This window comes from Sinocyclocheilus grahami, unplaced genomic scaffold (genome assembly GCF_001515645.1).
Source record: "Sinocyclocheilus grahami isolate Dianchi unplaced genomic scaffold, SAMN03320097.WGS_v1.1 scaffold446.1, whole genome shotgun sequence".
In the NCBI taxonomy this organism is placed as follows: Eukaryota; Metazoa; Chordata; class Actinopteri; order Cypriniformes; family Cyprinidae; genus Sinocyclocheilus; species Sinocyclocheilus grahami.
This window is the reverse complement of record NW_015505625.1, coordinates 534,108-552,962: the sequence shown is the minus strand read 5'-3', so window position 1 is coordinate 552,962 and position 18,855 is coordinate 534,108. Positions and strand designations below refer to the sequence as shown.

General features: G+C 36.2%; 2 protein-coding genes across 2 annotated transcripts in view; both read right to left on the bottom strand.

Annotated features, from left to right (window-relative positions):
• Window positions 1-2,039, bottom strand: part of pabpc1b (poly A binding protein, cytoplasmic 1 b) — a 23,433-nt gene extending 21,394 nt beyond the window's left edge. The window contains exon 1 of the mRNA XM_016234181.1: window positions 1,356-2,039. Within this exon, the coding sequence (XP_016089667.1) occupies window positions 1,356-1,548 (193 nt within the window). The 5' untranslated portion in view covers window positions 1,549-2,039. The remainder of the gene's footprint in view (window positions 1-1,355) is intronic.
• A 2,363-nt stretch (window positions 2,040-4,402) lies between these two features.
• Window positions 4,403-7,167, bottom strand: LOC107552297 (14-3-3 protein zeta-like; the record flags this gene model as incomplete). The annotated part of the gene is made up of 3 exons (XM_016234157.1): window positions 4,403-5,366; window positions 6,765-6,860; window positions 6,949-7,167. Coding segments are annotated over 3 exons (375 nt in total), but the record flags the coding sequence as incomplete, so codon positions are not given.
• Between the last annotated feature and the right edge of the window lie 11,688 nt (window positions 7,168-18,855).

Sequence of the window (18,855 nt, the reverse complement as noted above, 5' to 3'; positions counted from 1 at the left end):
CTGTGATTTCTCTGGATTCCCTGAATCTTTTCACATTATTATATATGGTAGTCGGCTTTGCTTGCAAAGGCCGAGATGTTCCTTTTATACCCAAAAGACGATACCTTGACCTATTACCAATTCACCTGCTTACTGTGAGCCGGTTCAAAACAGTTTAACATGGATATTCTATAACTTTTGCACTTTTATTTAGCCTCTGTCCCACCTTTTTTGAGTGTGTTGCGTTGGTTACATTTACGTTGGTCAGTGAAAACTTCGGAAATCTTTTCTTTGTACTTCTGTCAATTAAGTAAAAGTTAACGAGAACTAACAAATCACAGATTCTTGATTTTACTGCATTTTAAAACTCAAATTATTCCAGGAGAAACCTTTTTAAAAATCTATTTCTTTAAAATAGTCTATTCTAACTTCTCTCGTCATTAGTTGTCTTTACGGTTTTATTTCTATTTGAGATTTATAGACTTATATAATATTTAATTTCATAAAAATATGGTATTTTCTGGAGTCATAAAAAGTTCCAAATAACATTAAACAAAATCCGAATGAAATGTTCTGAAGCTTCTGTTCTGATACAGATACAAAGAAGTTCATATTTAATTAGACAACACCTCTATATTTTACAAAATTTCAGAAAACTTCATTCAAAACGTGTCTTCATGTACCGTTATTAATCAACTAGGGAAGCATATGCTCAAATCTATTCATTAATATTGTCACCTGTAGTGTTGAGCCTTACATTTGCAATAGATGATCCTGACATTAACTGAAAATGAAGTGCATATTTTTATCTCATGTAAATCATAAAATCGTCCATGTGAATAACCAGATTGAGGATAAAAGTGGTGCATTCATTACATAGACATTGCTTAGTCCCTTTTTGACTGCATTTTTGCCCAATCTCAGATTAATTTCTGAACCCTTTTTGTGCAACCACCAAAATCCACATAGCATATGATATAGGATGCACCCTGAATCCAAAAAAAGGGACAAGGAATCTCGGACTGCACACTGATCATGTCTGACCTAAATTAGAGGGGCTGCACGTGACACCTCCAAGACCACGTTTAACCCTATTGAAAACAGCATGATACAGCTTAACAATACAGCAGGGAGAACAAACAGCCATACTCAATGCGATCAGGGCACTGTCCTGACAAGCCTGACAGGGGTTATCTCCCCGCCCACCCACGCCCTAAACATGACAGGCACGCCGCTCACTGTGTCATGCAACAGCATGCAGCCGTCATGCTCCTCAACGCTTCATAATTCATAATAACCCAACACAGACGCTTGTGCTGCAGAAGCACGCTACATTTAATTTGCAATGCGTCTTTAGCGTCAACGCCGTCGTTTACCGTCCGCGGGCTGCTGGAAGTTGACATAGGCATAGCCCAGCGACCGGCGCGTGATCATGTCCCTGCACACCCGGATGGAGAGGATGGCCCCGGCCGGGCTGAACTTCTCGTACAGCATGGCTTCAGTCACGTCCTGGTGCAGGTCTCCAACATACAGCGAGGCCATGGGGTAACTGGGAGCGCTGGGGTTCATGCTCTCTCCGCCCGCAGGATGGTACGCGCTTCGCGGCGCTAGCTCAGCTACGTCCGAATAGAGCTAACGCTGGATGTCAACACGCCAGCTTTTAAACCTGAAACCCGTCGACTAACAGACAACTTCGCCTGGACGGTTACAGCGTTCCGTTTAAAAGTGACGGATATTTAGGGCAACTGAGATTTTAAAAACGCGAAAAATCCAAAACCAACGACTCGAGCAGGCCTTCGCGAGCTCACAGACGAGACTGTCGTTATTTGTCGGGGTTGTTGAGGTGTTTCAAGGCCTCCAGCTTCCACTTCACCGATTTTTAATTTTTAAAAAAAAAAAAGAAAAATAAATAAAATGATTTTTTGGAGTTTTTAAAAGTTTTTAATTTTTTTGTATTTTTTTATTTTTATATATATAATGTGTGCCGAGGCGAGCTCCGGAGCACACGCGCACTCTCTCAGCACTAACAGCCGGGGATCGGGAGAGAAGGGGCGGGGCGAGCCGCCGCCGCCGCAATGTGACGCAGCAGTAGCTCAGCGGGCTTGATGGTGATTGGATGAGACGTGTTCGAGCCCGCAGATCTGGCCAATAAGCGTTCAGAACGATGAAGCGTTGATTTTTGTAACGAATGTATAAAAGCGAAAATAAATGACTAAATATAATTTTTTTTAACGTTTATTCATTTAATTAAGAATAGGCAATTCGCTTAAATAAATATTTAATTTTATACAGTGGTGGCCAAAATGATTAGAGCGCTAGTATTTTCACCAGCTACAAAAAATGGGTGCTTCAAGAGCCCTACCTGCTCCTCATCCTCATTGTTCACTTGCTAGTTATCAGTTTTACAATTAAATTCATTAACAGCACAGACGTGTGCACTGAGGATCACCAACAGAGGGAGTCACAGACCTGGAAGAACTACTGCCTAGATTCAGACTTCCAGTGCAGACATTCTGGGCTTTTGAGCTGAACTGGATGTAGGAAGCCTTCTAATCATTTATTCATTTATGACCACAAATTAATGCAGTTAGGCTATTGGTAGTTTTTCCCCTACAACACTAGCAAAGACATATTTTCAGAACTGGGGGGAAACTAGAAGTTGTCGAAGTCATGGCAATTAAATAGCAGTTTCATTTTTCTGATTATTTTCCAGAAAAAGAGAGAAAAATTTTATTTTTATTTATTCAAATAAAATAAAACAAATACTTCAATTTGAGCTGAAATAAAAACAAAATCAAGCTAAATAGAATTGAACAAAAAACTAGTGGGAATGTCAAAAATTACAGTGAAAACGTAAAATATAAAAAATGATAGTACGCCGGGGTGTGTTGTGGCCTTCTGCTGTTTACTGCGGTGTTGTTACTGTTAACAAAAATTACTACAAATATTATGTTTAGTTATTGAAATAAAATATCACTCAGAGCTGTTATCTTGGGAAAAGGATGTTGCAATAATTGGGTGAATTAAAGATCAAAAGGATAAACAATGCAGATTTATTTTCACAGCCAGGTGCCAATATTAGTGGAGGGCACTGTGAGTGTGTGTATGTATATATATATATATACACACACACACATACATACATACTCTATTCTATACGTGTATTTTTATACAATTAAATTACTATATACAGCCACTGGATCTTTTTTATACTAAATTATTCCAGGTTTAATTAGCAATTTCTAGCCACTGAAATGTGCATTTACTAATACTTTTCATGATTTTTTTAAGTTTTACACTTTACAATAAGGTTCATTAGTTCACTACTTAAGTAAACATGAATTAAGAATGAACAATGCTTCTACAGCACTTATTCTTAGTTCATGTTAATTTCAACATTTACTGATGCATTATTAAATCAAAAGCGGTGTTTGTTAACATTAGTTAATGCACAGTGAACTAACAATGAATGACTATTTTCATTAACTAACGTTAACAAAGAAGAATACTGTAATAAATGTATTCATTGTTTGGTCATGTTAGTTAATACATTAACTAACGTTAACTAATGGAACCTTATTGTAAAGTGTTACCGATTTTCTTAATCCTCACAAGTCCTTAAGGAATTGAAATCACAATTTTAAAAATCCCTGATATTCTCAGGTTTCATTATATTATCCTTCACATTTTGACCATTGAACTACTATACACTTACTGGACCAGGATTTAAAAAAAGTTATTTCAGTTTTAAAAAGCAATTTCTAGCCAAATTTGAAATGTACAAGTAATTTTCATGACATTTGAAGATTTAATTAATTTACATAAGTTGTCAGGGACTCACAGTTCACAATTGTAAAACTGTCCAGGTCTGTTATTTTAGTGTCATTGATGTACTTTTAGTTTTCGTTTTAATTTTAGTGTATGTAGATTTATTTTTGTCTTCAACTTAAAGCCCTGGCATCTAGATTGTTTTTTTTTTTTTTATGTTGATTATAATGCTGAGTTAACATACTTTTTTTTTTTTTGGTTGTTGTTTTAGTTAACAATAACAACAGTGGTCCGAATTGGTTTAGACACGTCTTCTAATGTACATTAAAGACGGCATGTCAAAGTCAGTTTCACATCAGTTATGGCCACAGAGCCAGTTTTGTTTGAAATCACAGACGTCACATTCTCAGTTTCAGCATTTGATAACTATAAAGTTTCCCCCCCCCTTCTTAACATCTCCTTTTATGTTCCAAGAAAGGTTTGGAACGACGTAAGGGCGACTCTCATGCTTTGGGAACCGTTTCTTTAATAATTCCCCCGCAAGCACTCATCTAAATCTAAATGAACATTTGAAGTCCGGGATCTTTCTGGAACGGCCAGGTTTGAAAAACACCAGAGACCGAACGCAAGGCAAAAAGACCAAGAGATCATGTGGTTTGTGTTTTATCCGTTTTAATTCCACTAACATGAGATCCAGATCCCTCCGCCCACCCTCCATAACAAATAACAATAATGCTGAGTGTTCCGTATGAAAATTCTAAGACAGTTTCTAGGCAACCCAATCAGCCAACTCCAGTCACCCTGATTAACTAAAGCCACATGCAGTTTAGGCAAGTATCAAAAGAGTAAACAAAACAAACTAAAAACAGATCGAGTAAGTAGTAGTACAAATAAAACAAAACCGAAACTCCTAATAGAAAACCGTATATTAATCAGATAAGCACATGAAAAGCATTCCTCACTGCTCCGGTAACAAGACTTTTATATCAAAGTTACAGTATAAGCCATGTGTCAAGTCTTTTTGATCTTAGGTCTGTGGTCGACAGAGAGATTGTACGCGTTATTATTCACCAATGAGAAATCAAACACTTGACAACTGAAGTAGAATGTCTTTGCACGAGCCCAATCTGTCACAAGTATTCGTTCATACTGACTTTTGGTTTATTTCCCATGATTCTTTAGGAAAGTGAAGAATTCAGTCTAAGCCACAAGAAACCCATCACTAACTGCTCCCCTAGTAAACTCAGAAAAGGGTTCATACTCACTCTCTCGCTCACATATGCACCTACAGCAAAGTTGATGGTGACTGGCATCCCATGAGCACACATCAAGCCAGCAAACTACACTGCATTCTCCAATCCACAATGAACATGTTGAAGACAAACAACTGCCGTTTGCCTCCCAAACAAACACACGTACACAAACACAGTCTCTCCTTCACACGCTCACATCCAAACACACACATAAATGACGGGCTGGTGAGTATGAAGCTGGAACTGGAAAAGCGTCAGCGTTGTCTCTCGCTGTGCTGACTGAAAAGCTTCTTTGTGGAGTCGGCTTTAGTTTTCCCGGCCCTCCTCTGTGTCCTCACCATCGGCCTGATTGTCAGAGGTCCACAGCTGAAAACATCAAAGCGGGGGAGGTTAAAGTGTGCACATCCAGATCTGGCCACTGAAATGTCTATTTTCTTTTTTTTTAAATAAGGACCATTTAATGGGTGGAAAAGAGCATGATACATCCAGAGATTTTATCTTATTTGATAAAAACTGAGAAAACGACAGTTTTTTTAATTACTGACAGCCGTAAGAAGAATGACTGTTACATCCCAACCTTTCTTGACTTATGTTTGAGCTCTTTATAATCAGGATCGCCTTCTGTAGGTAATATTGCATTTTCCATATTTACTTGACTTTGCATTAAAACTAGCAAAACGTGGCAAAAAAAAAAGCTACATCTGTTTGTAATTTGCATTTCTGTCGTTTTTTTTTTCAGTGTCTTACGTCATGAGCTTTGTATTTTAAAGTAACAGTGCTCATGAAATGCATTTTCAGATCTGTATATTCAATATAAATTGTCTAGAGGTTAGATCTAATACTTGTAAATTATAAATATACTTCATTTCAAGTAGGGCTGGACGATATCGCCAAAATTTATATCACGATATATTTCTTAATTTCGGTCGATACGATACAATTCCGATATCGATATGAAACCTACTCCTATAAAACGATATAATATTTTAGGAAACAAATGGCGTAAATAAATGTTCACCTTTTATTGGTATTTAGCCTTCATACAAACAAGAAATCATTCATATAAAACACCCCCGCCGTGTTATGATTTTGAAACGTGCAGTGCTCGCCACTGAAACGCCACAAATCAATGTATGGGAAACACTGGTAATGTATATCGAAATATCGGAAATGTGTTAAAAAATCATATCACCGTTATTGGAAAAAATTACATCGCGATACATATTGATACTGAATTATTGTCCAGCCCTAATTTCAAGGTGCGTTACCTCTTTCAGAAACACAAGTAAACGCTGTGATGGGTAAACATCATGCGTTTCAGAAGGGCGGAAAACTAAAAAAAAAAGTTAGCTCTGAGGTATGAAACTCTAATCACTTGTTTGTGTAAATATCAAGGCCATTTTGATTTTTCATTTCATTGCCTATTTAAAAGTAGTTTAAATGTGAAAAACATGTATCCAAACCCCTGCTTTCCACTCAATCAAACACTATCCAACAGATTTTGAACAAGCGCATGAATGCCTACGAACATTTACGGATTTTAACATTTGAATACCTCCTATAGTTTGTAAGGGAATCAAATAAACTTGCTGTATTCCACTAAAGACCTTTCCAATGACTGTCCAATCTTTACACGACTCCCATTATGATTCTGACGATATTTTAGTGATTGTTTTTTAAATAGGAAAGAGTTAAAGCGCTAGTAAAATCAGTTGCTTGTATGATTATCGGCAGTGAAATTCTCAGCTGTTTACAAGAACTCACTGTCAGATTGTCTCGAAGTAGCTGCATGATGAGTGTGCTGTCTTTATACGAGTCTTCGGTTAACTGGTCCAGCTCAGCAATGGCATCATCAAAAGCCTACAAGGGAACAAATACATGGATAAATAAATAATACCAAGCTTAATTTGGTGTATGAGCTTTGAGCCCCATGAGCACCCATTCTAACCTTCTTGGCAAGTTCACAGGCCTGCTCTGGAGAGTTCAGGATCTCGTAGTAAAAGACTGAAAAGTTGAGAGCCAGGCCCAGGCGGATGGGATGAGTGGGCTGCATGTTGTCTTTGCTGATGTCAAAGGCGGCCTGGTACCCTTCCTGAGACTTCTGGATGATATCTGTGTACAAACACACCACATTATTTATGATAGAATCATTACATACTTTCCCACAGAATAGCACAGATTAAGGCTGACAATATATACTACCGTTAAAAGGCTTGGGGTCAGCAAGCTGTTGTTGTTGAAAGAAATTAATACTTTTATTCAGAAAGGATGCATAAAATTGGTCAATAGAGACAGTAAAGACTTCGGTTTCAAATAAATTGATCCTTTGAACTTTCTATTCATCAAAGAACCCTATAAAATAAAACAAAAATTAATGTATCCCAGTTTTCACAAAAATATGAAACAACTGTTTTCAACATTGGTAGTAATTATACTTTTTTTCTTGAGCAGTAAATCAGCATATTAGAATGATTTCTGAAGGATCATGTGACACTGAAGTAATGATGCTGAAAATTCAGCTTTGCATTACAAAAATAAATTACATTTTAAAATATATTTAGATAGAAAAGTTATTTTAAATAGATATAATATTTCACAATTTTACTGTTTTTGTTGTATTTTTGATCAAATAAATGCAGCCCTGGTAAGCATCAGACACTTTCAAGAAGATTGAAAAAAAATAATAATAAAATCTTACCGACCCCAATCTTTCGAATAGTTGAGCACATAAAACATTTACAATATTTTATTGAGGATTTGCAACCCATAAAATATTAAATTCAAGGAATCTGATCTTAATGTGCTTTTATATGGCCAGTTAAGTGTCCTAAAGCCTTCACACCCCTCCCTGCCTTGTGTATGACCAATTCAGCATTTTGTTTGAGTCACTCAAGTTTTGCGAGGCGTGTTACATAAATGAAGAAATATTGCACCTCACGACTATTTTGAGAAAACTGCATGTGGAAAATATGCATTTACTTGAACTAGATTTTTATGCTTTTAAATCCGACATTAAACACTTTAAATGTATGCCTTATGATGGTTACTGCAGTGGAAAAAATGAAAAACATCTTCAAAGCCATTTCAAAACATGCATTTTACGTTTTTTTCTTCTGCACATGGCTGAAATGAGATATCATTTTCTTTGTACTTTGGAGAGCTGTTAGTAATGGTCAATATCATGGTGCATCAAGAGCATTGATCCGTGCTCAGAGAGAAACACATAAATATTTGAAAAAGACAGCAGCTCTGTAAAGAGCTTTGATGAGAGCACTGTGCCTGACGAGAGTAATTGTTCATCTGAAGAGCTTCAGGAGTGCTGCATATATTACAGCCACCCGCAGGCGCTTCAGCCCAAACTCAGCAGGACGACACGCATCATCCAGATGCTGTTGCCATGGCGATGATCACGCAGCCCATCACACTGACAGTACAGTAGTAGGTCAGCGGCTGCTTATCGTTTTCGTTTCCCCTTCGACGAAACCTGCAGCTTATCTATAATACTACACAAACAGACTGATCTGGGATCTGCGGCAGATGGCCGCTTCAGTCAGATCATTCGCTCCAGTGCTGCCATAGAAACACACCAGGCACTTAAAAATTCATCAAACCCTGCAGGGAGAAGCAGCAGCCCTAATAACCTCATGCATCTATCGGAAAGAGTGAGTTATTACTTCCACAGACGGACTAAGACCACATGTGGAGGGAAATCACTCATTAGCCTCATTAATGAAACCAAGCGAGGTGGAGCAGGACAGACTGAACTGCGTGCTGCAGTGCTCCATCTGCAGCAGAGATGTCTACTTGTGATGAGACAAAGACTGGATGGTGGAAAATAAAACCACAACATTCGCATTGTGCTCACTGGAAGCACACAAAACACAACCAAACAGGGCTGGGCCATTTTTCCGATTTTATCGATTCATTCAAATGTAATGTTTTGCCACGATTTTATTATTTATAAATCGAGGAATCACGATTTCGAATAGAAATATTGCCAGACGTTAGAATTAGACACTTTGACAATATGCCAATGCTACTGTCCAATGATCCAACCGCTCAAGTGTGACGCGCTCGTATCACACAGAATGTGCTTTTGTGTTGACAAAGATGCCAAAGATGGGAGTGAACTTCTTTAAACTTGAGCGGCATGTTTTTAGAATGCTGTTTCATGCATGAGACGCTGCAAGAGACAAACCATGTTTACAATATGTAAAAGCAGCGCAATCGAATTAAAAAAACCTGTAAAAAACTACTACTGTATGTCTGACAATGCTGTTCATTGTGTTTACAGAATATTTGAAGTTAATCATAGTCTATTGGTGTTATACCTTCAGTATTACCTTGACATTTGAGAATCTTTTAAAGCATTTTCCTCGTATTATTTCTGAACATAAAAAATACATATTAGACAAGTTCGTACAAGATGTAGCTGTAGTTCATGCATCTTTTCTGCAAAGTTATTTAACAAGTGATTTGTTCAACATTCACATGTTGACACCGTGTGGTGCACTTGGAATAGAATTTTCTTTAACTAGAGGGTTAATTAAGAAAAAGTTACTTGAATCATTACATTTTCAAGTTGAATAATAATAATAATAATAAAAAAAAAAGAGATTTAATTTTTTTGCCATATCGCCCAGCCCTACAACCAAATCATTTGATTGGCTTGGTTCTTTGTAATAAAGCAGAGATATGAGCTACGGTGAGGATATTACATGCGGGCATGAAACCGGAACACTGGACGTCCTTAAATTAATCTGCAAGCTGCTTGTGTCTCAAGAGCTTCATGAACTAGGACACAAGCCCTTCAGAGCTAAACCTCCATCCTCATCTCCAGATATATAATTAATGTAAACTCTGAGTCGGTGGCTACTTCATGAGATTTCTAACTCTATTAAGAGGGTTAATTGATTGACCTCTTGAGTTCAGAAGTGCCAAACACAGTCAGGTGGTGCTTTTAGGAAACTCTTGCTCTTTTCCAAACCCTAGCACTGCTGCTCGCTATTCTAATAGGTGCACAAAGATAAAGAGCATTTTTAATAAGATGGAGCTATATTCAATCAATTCTTTGAAGGACTTGATAAAGTATTTATGAAGGAGATTTCCCCTGATGCTTATGGCAATGCATTCTGAGTTTGTCTTCTCCATAAGATGCTGCCATATGTTGGCTGAAACGAGGTGGTGTGTTTAAGGCAGCATCATTCTGCCGCATACTGTTTGGATCAGTGTTTGTGTTGGCGTGCGTGAGATGCTTCTAGGTAGGCAGCAAGAGCGTTTGGAGCAGGGCCAGTATACTAGTTCAAGGACAAACAAATGAGTAAAACAACATTAAAAATCACCACAAGAGTTATATTTGCAGTTATGTAAGATTATTCATGTGGACATTATTGCTCTGTTCCAAAACCTAGTGGGCTGTCAATCTGCCCAGCATTTCAAGCATTACTGGCATGCTTTTTAAAATATGCATTAACATGATGCTCATTTAGCCAAATTCTGAGACATAAACGGTAAAAAATTTGACAGTTAATTATATGCATTTGATTCGACACTGAAAAGTATTGAGTATTTTACACAATACTGTGTGCCATGTATTTTTTGCTGAATTGTTTATGCTTGGAAATGTAAGACTATGTTTTGCGGATGTACTTTTGACTTAAAGTAATAATAATAATACACTATTATTAAGTATCATTAAATCTTTTTTAATGCATATCACAATTTTTCTCCTCCACTTTAATTTTAACAGTAAACCTCTGTTGTGCTGCACCTTTTTGGCAAAAAATAAAAAGAACTGTTAAATTTTCAAATATTTATTAAAGGGGTCATATGATGCTGCTAAAAAAAGAACATTATTTTGTGTATTTGGTGTAATGAAATGTGTTTATGCGGTTTAAAGTAAAAAAAAAAAAAAACATTTTCCACATACTGTACATTATTGTTTCTCCTCTATGCCCCGCCTTTCTGAAACGCATTGATTTTTACAAAGCTCATCAGTCTGAAAAAGTGAGGTGTGCTGTGATTGGCCAGCTATCCAGTGCGTTGTGATTGGCCGAATACCTCAAGTGTGTGAAGGAAATGTTACGCCCCTCACATACTGTTGATGCCGTGTCTGGCCGGAGCGACGAGACAAAACCATTAAAACCCATTATAAACGAGGTATTTGTTGCATCCAGTGGGGACATAATTAATGATTATAATGACTTGTACTGTCTTTTTATGCATTGCATCGCGTAAACATAAAACTGTCTGCATTTGTGATCAGAGAAATGACAAACAAAACAAGTGCTACTCTACACTGCCCAAAACTCGTGTTTGAATCATCAGTGGCAAATCATTTAAATCAGGGGTGTCAAACTCATTTAAGGTTGAGGGCCGGATCGGAGAAAATGTCCCCTTGTGTGGCCAGTAGATGGCAGCAAGTCTCCGTCTTAATGAGTGATCCATTGACTCATTCATTCAAAACGGCTGATTTGTTTAGAAACTAAGCTAGTGATTGTCTTTATGAATGGGCCACTGAATCATTGACTCAAATAATTTGTTCAAAAACAGATTAATTCAGTAACAAAATACACAGTGCTGCCTCGGAGACACACAATTGTTCTTACTTCGGCTTTGTTAAAAACTTTTTCTTGCCAAAACAGATAAACAGACTTGTGACTAATATAACACACTTAATACTAGCGTCTTGTTTGTTGAGCTGTTATATAAAATCAATTCATTTGCGATCGCGCTGACATTCGGGAAAGCAACACTCTTGATATACTGGTAGTTAGACAGTGCTTAACTATCACGACATAAATATTAAAAACTAAATTTCTTACAGGGCATTTTATTTTTGCCCCCATATATTGAAATATATTGTAAACAGATAGCCTTCATCCGGCACTGAAAAACTCTCATGATGTGTTTGTTTGTTTTTTTGCAAAGTTACAAAATGTCAACTCGCACATCATTAAAACAAGTTAGGATATTAGTACACAATAAATATCGCACACTCCTCGCTCATTTACTTTCTCCATGTGAAGCTGTCCAGTGCGTCACAGTGTCGTTTAATATTGCACACATTTACCACAGCCACGAGTTGTGATTAAACATACCTGTCGGCGTTGAGATTAGCTACTTTCTTTCCATTTCTCCTTAAATAGCCTGTCCGCCCTTCCAGGTCAAAGTTCTTCTTTTGGACATGTTTAAAAAAAATCACCAGAAAATTGCCAAACAAGCATCAGTTACAACGCAGCTATCATCAGATTATCTTCGTGCTGCTCGAGATTCTGGTGCCGCTTTAAAATCCCGAGGCATAATATCAACGTAAATAAATGAGCCATTTGTTCCGCTTTAAATTCAAAGTAAAATATTGTAGCGAATACACTTAATCCAGGAAAGGTGAACATTCTTGCATCGTAACTTGGACTGAAAGATGAATGTGTAGAAAGTGAGCATGTCTCCAAAAACCTTGTTGAGCTGCAGGTTTAATGACTGCATTTAGAAATTGTTTCGTTTATGTTTTTGATTATTGAGCTGCAGGTTTAGGCTCACTTAAGTGACTGCATTTTTTTCCATTTATAGGGATGTTTTTTTTTTAACAGAAAATGATTTATGATTATTGTTGAGCTGCAGGTTTAAGCTCACTTAAGTGACTGCACTTAATTAAGAAGAATTTAATTATCTATTTTAATTATTGACATGTTTACGGTTCCAAAATGTTCTATATGCTTCTTAAAAATAAAACGTATTCAGTGGGGACAAAAAAAAAGTAGTTTTTTTTACCCAGACATTTAAAAATAACATTTTAGAGCTGTAATCGCAATACCGTGAAATTTTTATCCAAGATTATCATACTGTCATAATCTCATACCGGCCCATGCCTAATAGAATCCACATAGAATTGTGAATAAATAAAACATTTAAAGGATCCTAAAAATGTATTTTTTGTTGAACCTATTGTTAAAAATGTTGCTAATCTGTATACATTTCATGATTAATTAATTAGACATACTTTTCAGTTATCAATTTTATTTAACCATTAAAACAAAGATAAAAAATATATATTTAGGGAAAAATAAAACATGACTTTAACATGGCGCTTTCTTGCATGATCTTATAGGCTTGACATGTTGTTCATGTCAAAAGTTGTTGAGAAGATGTAACATCCAGCTGGTTCTTTCTTTGCAGGAGCCAACTTCAACCCATTAACCTCCAAATCCCAGATTAAACATTACATTCTTCTGGATTCAGTCTAAATAACATCTGGAAAATGTAAGGAATGTCAAACGCAAAGCATAACATTCCATGTGCCACCGTTTAAGATGTCTCAGGCAGCAATCCAACTAAAACGGCCTAGTACAAGGAGAGGCAATGGCCCTGTCTGATTCATTAAAGCCTTATCCAGTTGCACACAGTAAGTCTCACCTCCAGTTTCCTGGAAGAAAAAAAAACTCTGTACCCAAAATCACTCCAGAGGAAGAGCCGATTCGGTGACCGTTCAAACAAAGGACTTCATTGTTTTGCTTATCTAGATACAGTTTTGGGCAAAACCAATGACCTCTAGCTACTGACTGGCTGAAGTCCTGCGACAATATCTTACAAGAGGACAGTGCTTCAGTAATTATGAAAATCAGTTAGTTCCAGATTTTGTACAAATTGGAACTAGTTCTGAATGAGAACCAGGGGCCGGATTTATGAAAATTAACCAAAAAAAAGAGAAAGAAATTAAGAAATTTCTTAAAGTCACAATGAAATCTAAATGGACAATTCTTATTCTTTCTTATTTATCAAATATCGCAGTGTTTATTTGAAATTAATTATCCGGGTTTTTCTTTATTCATTTTTTAATTTATAATCTGTGGTGTACTAAATGCTTTGCTAATTGGAGATCTCAATTAGACCATTAAATCTAGCTAAAGATCAATCAAATAGAAGCAAAAATGTGCTGAAAACATAGAAAACCCATATTTTGAATCTGTAATGGTTTTTGAGCTAAAGTAAGAGATGACCACTCAAATCTGATCTAAATAGATTTACAGAGTTGAATAGATTTCCCCAGTGCATAACTTATATCTCACTACTAGGGGTGTGAAGATTTTGACTTTTTTTTAATAGAAATCCTCAATGATGAAAAATATATAGGGAAAAATAGACTTTTATTCAACTGAAAAACACAAAATGCAAAAAAGTAGGAGCATTTTGAAATCAACGTGTACTTTATGAAATTAAACATTTTAATACATTTTATGCAGTAATAACATGTAAACACTGCTAAATGTTTTGCTACAAACTCAACTGACAGGCAAGTAATTGCACAAATTATAAATAGTATAAATAAAAATAAACAAACAACAAATATCCCTTTAAAGTGGAAGTGAAGCAGTCAGTCAAGTTTACATTTAGTAAACGGATTTCCACTTTAATAATAAAAAAAAAAAACACGATTATTGTATCCAGTTAAAAGAATAAAGCAGTGGAATGAAATCCGTTTTATTGTTTTCCAAATTTTTTTCCCCGTTTTAATTTCTCGACTCCTTTTAATAGTTGAATTAAATTGTATTAATTAAAAAGCATGTCTAATTAATTCAAATCATGAAACTTATACATTTTCATATCAATTTATTAAAAGTTTAACAAAAACTGTTAAACTTTTAAGAAATGTTTAGGGCCCTATGAAATGTTTAATTTTTTCTCACCATATTATTTATTTTTTTTATTATCATCAAATTCTGTGTTTTAGCATGTCTAATTATGTGAATGCATAAAGCAACTTAATTTATTCTTTTTTTTTCTTATGCCACCCTGTAGCGTCTGGACAAATCAAACACACAATATATATTTTGTTAGCTATATTTAACAAATACTCTGTAACACCCCTCAGTTAACAAGCCATATGAGGACCTATGGACCCTTCCCCTGAAATGCGTAACACCTCAGGAAAGCAGAACAGGCCTCTGGTTCCATGGCAACCAAGGCTGATATCACTGGTTTTATTGCTCAAAGGAATGCAAGCAGAGAAAACTCACACCTCATTTACCCTTAGGAAAGACACACAATGCCCAAAAATTTACTATTCTCTAATTAATTAATAGGAAAACCTTTCTTTGAATGAACACACATATCCTTCAGATCATTGTGCATGTTGTCGTTATATTGTATAACGTTTATGCCGGCTTGTGATGGAACCACTCGTTCCGGTCATCTTACCTATATGTAATCCTACCATGTTTATTATCTATGAATTAAGTCTTCTGATTATCTAAACGAGAGTGTATATTATATGTTGGTACCTATGCAATATATTAGTGTCCTGAGAATCTTTAGTAATTTCGATTCAAGTTCCATATGCAAATTACCATGCTTCCACACAAAGGGTCATAAACTCCCGTACCATAGTTTCATACTCTTATTTCTCTTCTCTTTACTGCGTTATGCTTTAACCCTTTCCTATACCAACTGTATGCGTGTGTGTGTTTATGTAGTATGTTAGACTAGTTTTAAGTGTTTATGTAGTTAAAGTCTTACTTGTATCACACTTGACGTTGTTCATTGTTTGCTCATAACTGGAGTCCCTTAATCATGCAGATTTATGCTACAGGCTCTGTGTAGAGTTGTACAGTAAGAAAGTTATTTACCCTAACCAGGACATTAACGTTCTTAGAATCGACAGACAGTTGACCCTGAGAGGTCAAGTAAATATCTACAGCGGATCTAAATATTTATAATTAATTATAACTAGTTATGATTAATTATTCATATTTCCCCATGAGCTGATTCGCTACAACCCCTACTCGCTACAGTTACAGCCGCATCTGTAAATGTTAGAAAGTCACACAAAGATTTGTTTTGCATAAAGGCTTGTCGTGAGAGCAAGCGAGTCTCTGTTAAACTTCACTAAATGAGTGCCGAAGCTGAGTGCATGTCAAACAGATGGAGTACAACAAAATAAGAGGGCAAAGTTTGTAACATTAAATGTTTTATTGGATGTATTAAATGTAGGTTTGAAGTACTAGGCCTTCATATAACACTAAAGGCCCTTTCAAACGGTATGCGGCAGTCGCGAGCATCTAGTTTATTCTCAATGGGAGACATGCGGAAAGCGGCAAAACGCGGGTGCTTATGCTGGCGGCGCGGAGGTGCATGGCTATTCGCAGCAGGCGCCGCCAAAGATAAAAATATTTTATCTTTTTGTGAGCGGTAGCCATGTCGGTTACAACCAAACAATGAACAGATTACTAACAACCAATCATAGAACACTTAATTGAACTGCCCATTGGAAAAATAGAGAAGATTGTTTTAAGTGTAATAGATTTCCCAGAATTGTATGACCCCCCATCTAAAATATCATACAGAGACAAAAATAAAATTATATTTTATTCAAATTTCTACTTCAATCGTGACATCCCAGGTATGCTCTTTAGGCAAATCATCGAAAACAACTTAACTTGTGCCAAAGGGGAAAAAAAGGAAAATAAAGACAACAATTAATGGCAGAATGACACAAACACACATTTCCGTTATGTTTTATTTAGTTTTTAGTAAATACAAAGGTGATGTTGATAATTGTAACTATGGCAACATCCGCTCCGAGACCGCAATGCGACCACCGCCTCAATTACACAAAACACTTCCACTACAAGAGAAAGCGGCAGCTGTGCGGCGATTCCACCGCTTGCCGCGTCCCGCGTGAAAGGGCCTTAAGATTTTTACTTTATTAAAGCTGTAAATGTTAATGGACTGTTGTAATGGGGTATATTTTCTAAATGTATATTTATTTTCATAGCCTTCAATTTACACATTGTTTGGAAGACAATATTGGGCCAGATGAAACAACTAAAAATAACGAACAATGAAAATTAATCTTTTTAAATCCAATTACTCAGATTAATTGATTAGCAAAACAGTGATTAGTTGCAGTCCTAGTGTAAATGTGGTAAAATGGCTCCACTTTCTCAACTCCCATTGGCAGTAGCCACAATGCATCACTGTTCATCCGCATAAAGTTAAACTCAACTTTATTGATTATATAGCAATATAGCCAAAATAACTGGTTAATATTTTGACATTACAAAATATATTTATTAAATATTTATGTATTTAAAATATTATTTTTAAAAACACATTAAAGGTCTGTTTACTAAGAACCATAACGATAAAGATAACTATACTAAAAAATTGCTTTGAAAAAATAACTCCATATAGTTACCAGCAATATTGTTCCTCCATGCCATTATTGTTAGGGATGCACCGATACCACTTTTTCCACTACTCACCCGATACTTTTACTTTTGATACTAGCCGATACCGAGTACCGATACTTTTATTGCATTTGTAAATTTTTTAAATATTGGGTACAGAAACCAAAAGAGCACGTATAATGTTAGTTGGTTAACTTAATTTATCAAATAGATAGTCAAGCCAAAATTTATTCAGACACCTTCAACATTTCTCACATTATTCAGTTTATTCGCTATAGTTTAGAAAATGGTAATAAAATATGTCAAGAACTCAGAGTTACACTGTGTCAGAACAAATTAATCTTGATAATGTTAGATAATTTTGATAGAAATGTAATAGATTACAAATCAACCAAAATAATTCAAACAGCTGTTAGTATGACAGTATTTACACAACTATGAATACTTAGTCAGGCAACCCTTAGCCTCAATGACAGCCTGCAGTCTCCTGGGCATGCTGTCACCCAGCTTCATGCAAACCTCAACTTCAATTTTTTCCCCAGACTCAGTCTGAATAATTTTTGGACCCAAATTTGTATCACTTTTACTGGTAGTATGAAGAATTTTTGGGTATGATTTGTCACAGTTTACTTTATTTTGCTATCCTCACTTACATAAATGAACTAGTGTCCTGCACCCGCTAGTAAAAAAATATAAAAAAAAAAGATATCTGGTGTCCGAATCATTTTTGGTTTCACTGTATATCCTTCGGTTATTTTCACACTTAATTATGCCCATTAAAATGTATTTTACAAGTTTTTGTTACTTTCACGGTTAATTTTTTTGCTCTGTGGTACATCATCTTTAATTTAATAGCATTAGAGCTGCTCCATTGCAGCGGCTTAGTACTGTAATCACGCGCTTTGCTGTAATAATGCAGGGAACCACTTGTTATAAATCTCCAAACTGTGATATTTTCAGAAATAGAAGTTGCGTTTTTTCATCTGAAACGTGCTGCGTTTTATATTCCAAAGCCTCTCATATAATGCAGAAACACGCAAGAAAGCAAAACATGCGCAACGTGTGCACGTATTTGTATTTATGCAGAATAGTACAGCCCAGCGCATTTCACACAGGCTGCTAGATTCACTTTCGCCAGAAAGTCGTGTATGCCTAAGGTTGAAAATAAATTGTTTATAGTGAATGCCCCCATGAATGGTTTTATTTTTACGATTTTGTTTTAATCCAAATGATGCGTGTGCCAAGTAAGTGAACATCAAAGATCTCACAAGAGAAATGCGCTCGCTCTCTCTCTCTCTCTCCCTACCGTTAAGTAACTTGTGCATTGTTTTACTTACTTGTTTTTGACATATCCGACTGAACTACATGAACTACAACCTTTCTGTGATGTCGGTGAGAAAGATATATTCACTCGACAAGCTCATGCATTTGCGCCGCCCCGCGCTCAATCCACTCCGCTTTGTTTATCAGCTCGCGCACATCAGCTGTACAGGCAATACTGAATGTGTAACATTATATTCATTGCATACATATACTTCATAGTAGACATCTTTAACTCCTTTCTGCTGTTGGTGTTTCTTTGTCTGAATATGGTGCTTATCACATGCTGTGGGGTATCGGCGTTTGGTATCGGGGCATTTTAACGAGTACGAGTACAAAAGCCCAGTATC